At 42.1% G+C, this 12186-nt stretch overlaps 1 protein-coding gene across 2 annotated transcripts in view; it reads right to left on the bottom strand.

The window, feature by feature from the left end:
• Positions 1-11589, bottom strand: part of dgkd (diacylglycerol kinase delta) — a gene marked incomplete at its 5' end in the record, with an annotated part of 29761 nt that extends 18172 nt beyond the window's left edge. For both annotated transcript variants that reach the window (XM_083695711.1, XM_083695712.1), the window contains 11 exons: positions 1065-1204; positions 1591-1699; positions 2991-3153; positions 3471-3573; positions 3696-3821; positions 4551-4657; positions 5409-5541; positions 5630-5734; positions 8653-8733; positions 8840-8950; positions 11455-11589. In XM_083695711.1, the coding sequence (XP_083551837.1) occupies positions 1065-1204; positions 1591-1699; positions 2991-3153; positions 3471-3573; positions 3696-3821; positions 4551-4657; positions 5409-5541; positions 5630-5734; positions 8653-8733; positions 8840-8950; positions 11455-11589 (1313 nt within the window). The remainder of the gene's footprint in view (positions 1-1064; positions 1205-1590; positions 1700-2990; positions 3154-3470; positions 3574-3695; positions 3822-4550; positions 4658-5408; positions 5542-5629; positions 5735-8652; positions 8734-8839; positions 8951-11454) is intronic.
• Between the last annotated feature and the right edge of the window lie 597 nt (positions 11590-12186).

Raw genomic sequence — 12186 nt, 5'->3', positions numbered from 1 at the left:
ATCACTGCTTAATTTCCATGCAAGGAAAACTGGGTCTGGGTATCTAAGGGATAATTAAGAGCTATGTGAACATTATGAAGTTGGTTTGGTGTTCCTATGTTCAACAGCGTAAGAGCTATGTGAACATTATGAAGTTGGTTTGGTGTTCCTATGTTCAACAGCGTAAGAGCTTTGGAGTTCTAAGAAGAGCCTGGGAGTGAGATTGCAAAGAGTTCAGTGGAATGAGAGAGTAGTATTTTCAATCTACTATAAGTAACTACTAAGTAACCTAAAGTTATAGCAAACTAACAGTAAATATAATTTCTATACTTAAGTTGTTGAAGAAAGAGAAAGTGAAAAGCAGTAAAAAAAGAAAGAAAAGGGTTCTCATTTAGCAGATGATGCACTTGTATAGCTAGAGACATAAGAAACTTGGTAGGCAGCAAGCTAGCTACCTAATTCTGCTAGCAATAGTGATATTAGCCATCTTCCATATCGCTGTTCTAATCAGTGAAGACATCTGTAGGACTATGGGCATGAGATATTGAATTTACAAGTGGTATTTTTACAACATTTGCGCCATCTAAATTCCAATCTCAGTTAAGTTTCATTTTTAACTCCATGTAAAACCAATGGGACTTTTTGCAGTTACAAAAAGTTGAATAGTGTACTGTAGGTATCGTTTAGATTTTTCTGCACATTATAAAGTTGGTTTGGAGTGTGTCACTTAAAAGGTAAACAAACAGCGTCATCTTTTGGACATCATAGGTCTATGTTAAAATGTGGACTTTTAAATAGTAATATGTAAAAAAAGTATAATGAGTATAAAAAGTTGAATACAAGTAACTGAAGTTAGACCTCTCTGTACTTTATAAATTTATAACTGATAAAGTTATAAATGTTTTGCATAAAAGCTGTAGGTGTGTGAGAAGTGAGAAGAAAATATTATAATAATAAGAAAATTAAGTATGTCGAATAACAGTAGTGTGTTGCTTTGCAAGCACACTAATGATTACTATCTTAATAATGCCTTACCAACAGTCTGTAACCAACCATATCTGCTCATGTCCTTAAGACTCTCTCACCTGTCAAGCATCTTGGTGCTGGCTCTCTCCAGTTTCTCCAGGATCTGTGGCAACTGTGCGTCATCGTCACAGGCTGAGCCCCAGCCCAGAACACGGGCCAGGTCATTCCCAGTGCCCAGGGGAAGAACACCCAGCTGGCACTGCAACACAACACAAGTGTCAATAACACACTTTTACAGCCAGTGCTGTACACAAAGACCATACAAAAGGTTTGGAGATATTCAAACACATCCACAAATTCTGCCTAATACAGCCCAATACATGCAAACACAGAATTAATGGAGACAAGATTGTCCTTATAATTAAGTTCCTTCACATCCAGCAGAGGGCAGTGTGTATCCAACATAGGCAGGGAGTGTGAAGCTTGTCTTTGTTGTTGGACTGTTGAGAGGAAGATGTGTTAACGAGGAGAGCTAATGTCACAACATACAGGGATTCCTGCTCCTCTCAGGGGTTGGGTAGGGATACTGGGATATAGTCCATAGTCAGTGTGTGTTGTGTGCAGAGGGTGAGGATGTGAACTTGCCTGTTTGTGGAGTGTCAGAGTGTCAATCTCTGATAGGACCCAGCCAACGCTCCCATCTCCCCCACAGACGAGGATCCGAAACGTGTCAAATTTCTGAAAGAGCCGCAAACTGTTCCAAGACAGAGAGAGTTCTCAAAGTATAGTTCAAGGCTATCAGAAACTCACATAACAGCAGTGTTCCCGCTATAAGCATGAAGCAGGGGCGGCCCACCACTGCAAGATCTTTACCGTCGCTCCTGTGGGATTTTAGAATTGTATTAAATATGAGGCTCTCAGCGCTCTGTCCAATTGGACAACTGGAGCAAGCGACGGGATGTCAACCACTCATGCAGCTAGTAGCCTAAAGGCGAGAGCGCAATATCTTCTCCTCCAGTCACCGTGGCGCAGGAGTTGCGAGAGCGAGATTAAGTTGAAACAGCGGGTCAGGAATATGGTTGAGCAGCTAATATAAAAAAGGTAGAGAGCTAGCTAGCTAGCACAAAGTTACAAACCTTTTGCACAAAAATTCCCCTCACCATTTGTTGACTATCCTAGCTAGGTGATGGTTATTTTCGATGTGACTTTCTAGCTAACACAGTTCCTGAAGGTGATAGCTATTTACCGAGCATACAGTTTATCATCACAATTATGATGATGATACAACTTGGGTCTAGCTAGCTAACATTATTCAAACAAATCTTTCTTGATTGCATTTTCAGATGATGAGATTGCCACTGAAGAAGCGTAGAATAGTCAGGTAGGGAGAAGGGGGGGCTCGGGACTCTTGAAAATGCCCCAAACATTTAGAAGGGTTACAAAGAAATTATGCCCTCTAAAATATCTAGTAGTAAGTTAGCTATTTGCTACGGAATTTTAAATGTTCTTACAGGTTGCCAAATAATCATAATCAAATATTTGTGAGAGAATGATCCGACTGATCTATTTATCAAGTGTATGTACCTTACTAGACAGGTAGACAGGTAGACAGGTAGGGGTAGAGGCGAGTGGAGCTGCAGCACAAGGAGTTTAGCAAAGGAGAGATGAAAGAGGAGAGGAGAAGAGAGGAGAGGAGAGGAAAGGGGAGAGGAGAGAGACTTCCTTTTTCTGGAAAGCACAGACGGCCAGGATGGGACCCCAAATGGATAGATGTATGTTATAAGATTTGTGTCATTTGAATTCAAGTCTTGAGTCACCTAAATTGACATTCACCCCAACCCAGTTGGGGGGCTGTGTCAGCGTGTGTGCACGACCCCGGTGGGGCGCTACGCTGGCCACATGCCCCTGCTCTGCTAGAGCGCAATTCAAAACCTTGACCCCCACTGCTGAAAAAAAAACCTAGGGGAAACACTGTAACAGCCTCAAACACACACACACACACACACACACACACACACACACACACACACACACACACGACTCACCCAAGATGCGGCCCGCCATTCATGAGGTCAAAAACTTGGGCAGGGTTGAGCAGCTGTTTGAAGCGGCGCAGGAACTTGACGCCCTGGTTGTCACCACTCTTTGAGTTCACGAACACCAGGAGGGGGCTGGTGCAGGAGGGGGGGCAGGTGGCCTTCCAGAACCCTGAGGAGGACATCATCTGTGTTTTATATACACACACTGTATTATACATGCCTCAGAGAGTCACTGCTGTCATTGTATGATTGTGTATAGTCAGTGATGCTACTGTACCATGTATGCAATATTATTGTGTTACTACTGTGCTACTACTCTGTTCTCTTGTGTTTTTGAAGTAAGAATTTCATTGTACTGTCATACACTTCCCTGTGTCCCAGTATGGCAATAGAAACATTGAACATCACTTAAAGAGGACACAGATACCTTCCTTTCTCATGTTTACACAAAATCACACCCTGAGGAGAGGCGTGAGGAGCACTCACCATCTGAGTCAATGCTGTTCAGGGCTGTGGGGGGTATGACTGACACCTTGCATTGCCCCAGGGGACACTTATTGGACAGCTGGTCCTTACACATTGTGTGGACCTGGAGATCAACACAAACACTTAAGCTACACACACTTTATTCTGCATACTCACTACAGTAGCTAAACACATATGGCATAATGAGAAATGTATTCATCGCTCTCAAAAACCATACACACTCACCATGGCCTTACACCAGAGACAGCGCCAGTCTTGCAGTCGGAGCACGCTACCACAGGTCTTGTCACACACTGTACACTTAGCACTGACAGGCAGGTTCCCCTCCAACCACTGGTGTGGCATAGAGATCTACAGGAGAGAGTGAGAGAGACACCCACAGGTGAGTAAATCTACAGAACACAACATTTACAACCTGGATTTATCATCAATAAGGGATAAGTCATGCTAACACGAAATATAAAGTGACTTTCTTTTGTGTTTGTTTGAACAATATCGCCTTCCCTCTCAAATATCACCATGGTATAAAGCCTTGCCCTGCTCTGTATACCTCTCCTTTGTTCGCAAGGGGATGCTGCACCCTATGACATCATTGCACAGTTACTTAACCAGGTGTAGTTTGTTTGGTCAGATGTTTGGAGAATCTTTTGATCAGAATGTGAAGTGTTTTTTCAGTGAGAATTGTATTTATTTGGTTTCTTACATTGCAAGTGAGTGTGCGTACATTGCAAGCCTTACTTGTGATGATTGTGTTATATAGTGATTTACTTTCTTTAGACAAATGTACTTATTGTAAATCTCTCTGTATAAGAGCATTTGCTAAATTACTAAAATGTAACCAATTGGGTCCTAATAGATAGACCATTATCCTGTAGGTATTATTCCAGTTATATTCTACAGTAGGAATAGTAGTTAAGGAAGCTTAACTAGTTCATATTAATCATTTGTTGACTCAAATAAATTTTAAGTGAGAGGTCTGAAAATCCATTGGTAACACAGGTCAATGGTGCTTCCAGGTATCAGGTATGTTAAACATATTTGAGGAGCAGTGTATCCCTCTCTCTGAACCATGACACTTACCCCATCCTCATCTTCAATGATGTCCTTCCCAATAGATGCCAGCGTAGTCCACTTACAGTTATTGGTGGCTCTGACAGCACAGCGCTTATGGGCTTTGAACTTACACACTGTTGAATGATAAATAAATCAGATAAACATTATAGTCTGTTTCAAGTATGCACACATACATGTTCTTCATATACATTTGGGCAATTTACAAGAAAACATACAACAATTGCATGCACAGTGTGATGCAACATTACACCACCAAAGACACACAGTGTGTGAATTTGAGATAAATTACACTTGACAGTGCATTTAGAATAACATGACCATTGATTGTAAGTGAGTGTGAAATTACACAACATTATCCAGATACTATGTATGGCATCTCACTTCCCTGCTGCATCATGTCATAGCATTGTGTACCCTGTTGTTCCATAAACAGCTGATGAGGGTTTCAGAAACGATTACCATTACACATTGTAAAGCCCCTTGTTTTCCAAAACAGTCTCTCCACATTGCCTGACCCTGAGTTTATTTCTAAGAAAGTCAAGTAGATGTGGTGAAGTCAGTGAGCGAGAGGGAGACTTTGAGTTTAGTTCCTTGGTGTTGGTGTCAGACAGGCTGAGCTACACTAATTTAGCGCAGCAATTCTACACTGCATGAAAAGCAATCCCTTTTCCCTGCCAATTTCAGCCTGTTGGCAGGTCATTTAGCCTGGGGGTGGGTCTAGTTATTAAGGGCAGTCGCGCTATAGCAGTTAGGAAGAAAGTGGCCTTGAGTGGTGCTGGGGGCTGGTTTAATAACTACCTACTGGGAAATAGATGAAGTACACCATGAGCAAGGAGTCTGAGGGGGGTTGGGAGGTTTGGGTACCTTCACAGGACAGTCCATGAGACGTGACGCCAGAGAGAGCTTCCCGGCAGACGTTGCAGTAAGTGGGGCGTGCATGTGAGCAGGCATACCAATTATGCATCCCAGAGAAATGATCCATGCTGTACTGGGTGGACTGGAGGGTGAGAGGAGAGAGATTAGGTCAGAGAGTTACAAAAGAATGGAGATAGAGGGAGAGGAATGACCCTTGATATTGCCTTCACCTCAAAGTGTTCCCTGTTCTGCACACTCTTCAGTGCTGCTATCCAGTCCTCCATCTCCTTCCTGTTCTCTGCACACAGAATGAGCCTGCGACAGGGAGTGATAATCTGCATAGAGAGGACAGGAATAATATTATTTGTTTTGTTTGTAGAAGAAAGAGAGATGACACAGACACATTACCTCGTCATGTGAACACTGCTATTTGGCCATCAGCCAGTAATTGCTGTTTTGATAACAGTCAGTATTTTCTTCCAGATATAGAAACACCATGAGACCAGTGGGGGGCGAGCAGGTGACATACCAAGACCTCGAGGGGGAAAATGAAATTGAAGAGGGAGACACCAAATCTGCCTGCCTACTTGAGCTCCCTTCCCCGATGGGTCAAATGGCTATTGTGAATTCTCCCTTTTTTAATAGTGACTCTTTGGGTGTCATTTGACTGTTGTCATTTGACAAGATGATGTCTGATTGGTGTATTCTTACAACAGCTCTCCATTTGAATACTGATGGTTGAAAGACAGGTATAAAACAGAAGGTTTAGGAACATATCACTCTCTTTGTTTTCTGGTCTGTGGTCCCAGCTGTCTGTAAGTACAGTATACAGACCGTGTGGTCTGTTCTCTCCCTCTCTATCTCTGTTTCATTTACCATGAGTGTAGAATGTAACATGTCTTTATGATACATTTTCCTTGTAATAAATGTATTAATTTACAATATTATTCAAGCGTCATTTGATTTATTCTCACTTGACCATTCTTGCTCTAGTCAACGCAAACTCAACAATCCTTCGCACATAGTGTTAATTAAATTACTTTGAGTAATTATTACCAATTATTCATATTAAGACATGCGTTGTTGTTAACAATACATAGCCACATTTCCTTGCCAATTCATATATTGTAACTGCCAACCTATAAGGCTCTACAAAACTGGAGGTTGTGCAACGCCATGTGGCCAGGAATGCAAATAGAGGAGAGAAAACACTTCCAGTCTAAAACTGGGAGTTCCATGCTTACTCAGAACTGAGAGGATGGGCCAACTTATGTGCATGCAAATGTAAGACTGTGAGAGCTGTGTCTGGAGTGTGTTTGTGCATTGTGCAGGTTGGGTCACAAGTTGTGGATGAGAATTGTTAAGTAATATTATTTCCACAGAAATGTATGTAAGCATCCCAATCCATTTCCTCCACAGCTGCTCCACAAAGGCACTTCTGTTCGCAGGCGGATAAAAATAGTTGCACGCCTTTCTCCTGCCAGAGAGCAGCACCGCAAACACACACACATAATGACATTCACAAAATGGCTGGGATATAGACATACATGCATATATACACAGACACACACACACCCTTGATTCAACTTGACAGATGGATTGTATTTCAGTTACATAACGTAGAGGACAGGAGAGGCAGGCAGGCAGAATTCACACATCCTGTTTTCACAGCTCCTCAACAGGGAGTCTCTAACCTTGCCCAACACAATGTTATCACAGCCATTTTATCTCTGAAGCCTTGCTGAAGGAGAGACACCTCAAATATAATCTGGGAGTGTATAGAGACCCGGCCCTGCTTGGGTCAGAGGGTGTGCTGGCTTCCCAGACTATGCCCATCACATATGGCCTGGGATAACATGGGGGGGGGGGGGGGGCATGTATACACCAGGCCAGCATCAGCACATTATATAGACTAGAAACGATTTAATGGCACAGAACACACACAGAGACACATACACAGACTGCCAACTGACAGACTGCAGTGCACACAGAACAACTGAGTGACCAACACGGAAACACGCATGCCTCTGTGCTCCCCCACCCACTCTCATTCCAGACATTTTTCTGCCTTACTTCCAGGTCCAGCCAAGTCCAGCCGATTCGGCTCAGTCTCTCCCTCTCTTTCCTCTTCTCCAGGCTCTGTTCCACTGTATTGTGTTTGGCAAGGAGGAGGCTGGATTGTGTCTGGGAGTGGTATATTTTTCCAAACTTCTGTAGGCCTCTGGGGTCTCTCCTCTACCGACTGAAGTCTCCCTCTCCACTCCCAAGGCGTCCTGACAGAGGCCTTAGTTACTGAGGATTCCTATCTAATCTGTCTAAGGCAGTCTCTGTAAAATGGACAAAGGCTGACTGTTTCTCTTTCATTTGACGTCCTGCCTGAGTCTGACTGCACAAGTCTAGCAGATCTCCCTCTGCGTTTCTCTGAATCCCCCGATGGGTTTCCAGGAGTTTCTCTCTCCCAGCTGCTCTTCCAGTCAGAGAGCCTTCCCTGCTCTGAGGGTAGACTGTAGCCCAGGCCCCTCCCTCATCCGCCTCTGTGACTCACATAAACTTCCTGTCATCATGTCAACCCCACTGAGGGGGCTAGAGGGAGGGGGCAGTGAAGGCCACAAAGCAACCTTCTTTAGAACACAGGGGCAGGAAAACACTATTGTCTGCAGGGAAGCTCCCCTACCCCCGATGGCCAGCACCAAGAGACAGAGCTCTGCTTCAGCATGAGAAAGAGTAGAGAAGAGACAACCCCCAAGTCACAACACAGAAAATGTTGCTCTATAAACACACACACACACACACACACACACACACACACACACACACACACACACACACACACAAACACACACAAACACACACAAACACAACCCGGCACTCCCAGATACTCACTCATAAACACAGCTACACCCAGTAATTAAATCTAAATCATTCCAAATGCAAACTATAAATATACTTAGCCCAAGTCTAAATTCATTTTGGTAAAAAGATCCAACACTATAACATAATGTAGCATGTTTTGAGTGCATAGAAAAACAATGATGTTATCAATTTCATCAGGAAACATTATCAACATTCTTATAGTTGACATAGATGACCATCTATTGAATTTGTGATTTCAGTTAAGTATTCTATGGATGTGGTTGTCTAACCTCTACAGGACCACATAATAAACCTGCAAAAATGGGCTGCAATATCTCCAACACAGGTGTGATATGTGGGTAGACCGTGGCAGAGACAGAGAAAGAAAAGAGGGACTCACAGTGAAGCTATTGTTGACGTTCTTGGTGCTGGATTCGGCCACACTTGCGTCGGTCAAATCAACTTCATCAAAGATTATGGACTAAAGAAAAAGTTAAACAATCAAGTCATTGTGAAAGTAAACTGTACATTATAGGCAGAATACTATCATATTTCAAACAAGGGGACAAAAGTAAAGAGAGACCAACCTTGGCAGTCTGGGCATAGTACAGGGTCCTCCCACGCAGTTTGAAGTATCGTCTCTTCCAACGCTGGAAAGAGTTGGTCTGTTTCATCAACTTTCCCTCCTTCAGGATGGTCTGCAAAGTACAGAGGGAGAATGTCAGAGACTCGCCTATCACTGGAGTCAGCCCCCATACTACCAATCGTTAACAACATCATCACGATGCATGGGACCACAACCTTGAACATATCAACCTATAATATAACATGACATTGTGAACTACACAACCTTTTCTTGGGAACAGCCAGAAAATAGACCGTATAAGCCCGTTACAGCTGTATACACAATGCCAGCCATTCACTTAGTGATGAATGAACCTAACTCAAGTCACTACAAAACCTGCAGGTAGCCCGCTGCTACCAGCACCACTATCGTCATGATCTCCCCGCCAAGGAATACTCTACACTGACATATTGGGGTTTGGATAGGATCCATGGTCAATTTTTATTTCCAGGGAGCCAGAGTCACAGAACTAGCATGACAAAAATGTTGCCAATGATGAATAGTACACAAATAAACCCACTGCTGCTTCATGTGTATCAACTGGGTCTCAACGAATTCAACAAACCATCTTAAAAATTCTACTACCAAACTAAACAGTAGGGGGAACCAGAGAACAACTGATGTGAGAGTGGAGTGCCAGAGTGCCTTCTAAAAAGCACCAGACAGGAGGGAGCATCAACTCATCACAGCATCACAGGGTTCATGTGGTGCTGCCAGAAACTATAGCTGAATTGTATTCCTCATTACTTCACAGTGCTGTTAAGTGACATAAGGAGCCACGCCCAAACAATAGTCAATATACTTCCGTGAAAATTTAATTTTTGGGTCAAAACTGTGAACAAGCTGAACAAGTAAACAAGAAGAGATTTAAGCTTTTTGTAAAACAGCCAAAAAAAACCTGAAGCAATACAGAAATTCAACGACAGTCAGCTGAACAAAGGCGGAGTACGAGGAAGAGCAGGGACTCAGATTTCTGTGCCCATGTACTGGATTTATCCTCATGTAATGGATCCATCCTCTGGCTCTCCATGAAGCTGATGTAGAGATTTTGTTTTTAAGTGGAGGATTTACTACATGAAGTAGCCTACACCCTCTCTGCTGTTGCTCTGTGAATCTCACACACTCTGTCTGTCTCTCAGTGAGTCTTACGCTTGTATTTTAGAACAGGAAGCTTGACCTTGCATAAATGTGATACTGTGGTCTCTTTGCCTGGAGGTTTCAAAGCCTCTAGGCCAGCCTAGCTAGGCATATACACATATCAGACGGATGTGGTGTGTGTCGAGTATGTGTTACATACACTTTTCTGCTCTCTGGCTGAGTGTCAGTGACATTTTGGTTATATTTTGCTCTGGTGAATGTCAGGTGTGTGATCAAGATAAAATAGGAATATATAAAAAGTTATATGTCTGTTAACAGATTACCAATGTCAACAATGGTTGATGTTCTATGTTGTTGCTCTAAGATAACAAATGCATAAAAGAAGTAATTTCAGTCCGCACAATCTGGTATAATTGACTTTTAAATGCCAAATGAGCTTAGTACGGCTTTCTCTCCTTATCATAGCCCAAATATATGGTTGCTTATATAGTTTTGGAATAAGTTTGAAACCATAACGTCAATAGTAGTCACAACTCTCAACTTTACACCAAAACAAGTGGCAGGCCAGCCATTTGGTTGAAAAACATCAGGTCATTTATAACTGTCGAACCAGTGACAATAATGCTGATAATCTTCTGAGGAACACTATTTTAATAACAACAACGTATATGCAATCTCTGGTACTGTAAATAAATCATCAAAAAGTATTGTGGCTTCATTACATCACTGAAAAATGCAGCTAGCCTACCCATTTTCATGCCCTGAATATGTGAGAGAGATCCTAGCCCTAGGATGTCTTGAGAACACATTTCGTTCACAATTTCATAACACCAACCTAAACTAGAAAGATAATCAAAGATGCAAACAAATGAGTTGTGGTATTTTACTAGAGTTATGGCTCAATTAAATTACTGTGTGATTTGAATAGCGGTTATAGAAGCAAGTTTGTTGAAGTCAATTATAAACTAGTTCTCTAGTTAAAAATGCAGGACTTTCTCCAAACAACAAATTGGCAACCAAGGACAGGTAACATATAAGCGCCGAAATTATACAAAAGCTGAGAACGTAAAATGTTCAATGACAGCTGGCCATACACATAATAGCTTGCAAGATGTGAAAACAGTGGCTAATGATGTAATGCACGTATTACATGTAGCCAAACAGTTAGTTAATAATAATCGTATTCAGCATCAGCACAAACACAGTATACCGTTATTATAATGTTGATGCTGATCGGTCGGTAGGAAGATAACTATTTCCTAGTCGATTCTAAGCAACCAATGCTGGGGTCCAACCCGCCAACTCGCGGATGAGGAGAAATAGGAAAAAACGAGGTTGTCCATCTGGCCTGTTGAGTACATACATAGCCAGGAATAGCAGAAATAGCTAGCCTAGCTATGATGGATAGAAAAGCTTTCATCGATACGGCTGTTAGCCTTTGCATTGCATTGCATTCTTACCAATCAAATTACTGTTTACCTTGCTTCGGATCTGACCCGACGTGGAAACTTTGCGTATCAATTTCTGAGGAGACCCATGTTCCTGCTCTGGTTCGCTATCCGACGATTCTTCCAGGCATATTACTGCGGCCTCGGCTCCGACTGCCATCGCCATCCTATCATTCGCCCTCAGGGAATACATGTGTGTGAATGTCAAGGGGAGTTAGCGCCGCCCAGGGGTCAAGAGACAACAACACACTACTAAGTGGGCGTTTTTACATATTAGATTTGGTTGTACTTTGCATTGAATATGATATACCATTTAGCAGACGCTTTTATTCAAGATTGAATGGATTTATTCAAGATTGAAGGCCACAGCCTTAGCCTTGCCAGTGCCATACCAACTGAGCCACACAGATTCAAGCGCTTCCAAGCAGTTAAAAGTATTTGTGTTACTGTCGCTGTCACATATCTGATTTTTTTTTAATTATTATTTTTTAAATCAATCAATAAATATGTCTTATCCTCTTGCCTGTTCAATTATAAGCCTACTACATTTTCGTGGGATGATGATGCTTTATTGGCCTCTTTGGCTTACAATTATACAAAGAGTATAATCATCCCTGTGGTTTTAACAATTTCATTCCTACTATGAGTTTTTGGTTTAGGATTTAAAGTAAAGAAAATGTTTAAATTCCAAAAATAAATCATTTGTAAGCAATAGGTGTAATATTATCTTTTTGATAATGAAGTATGCATACCACTGATAATA

The sequence above is a fragment of the Argentina silus genome (assembly GCF_951799395.1).
Source record: "Argentina silus genome assembly, chromosome: X".
NCBI classification, from domain to species: domain Eukaryota; kingdom Metazoa; phylum Chordata; class Actinopteri; order Argentiniformes; family Argentinidae; genus Argentina; species Argentina silus.
This window is presented reverse-complemented; position numbering and strand designations above follow the sequence as displayed.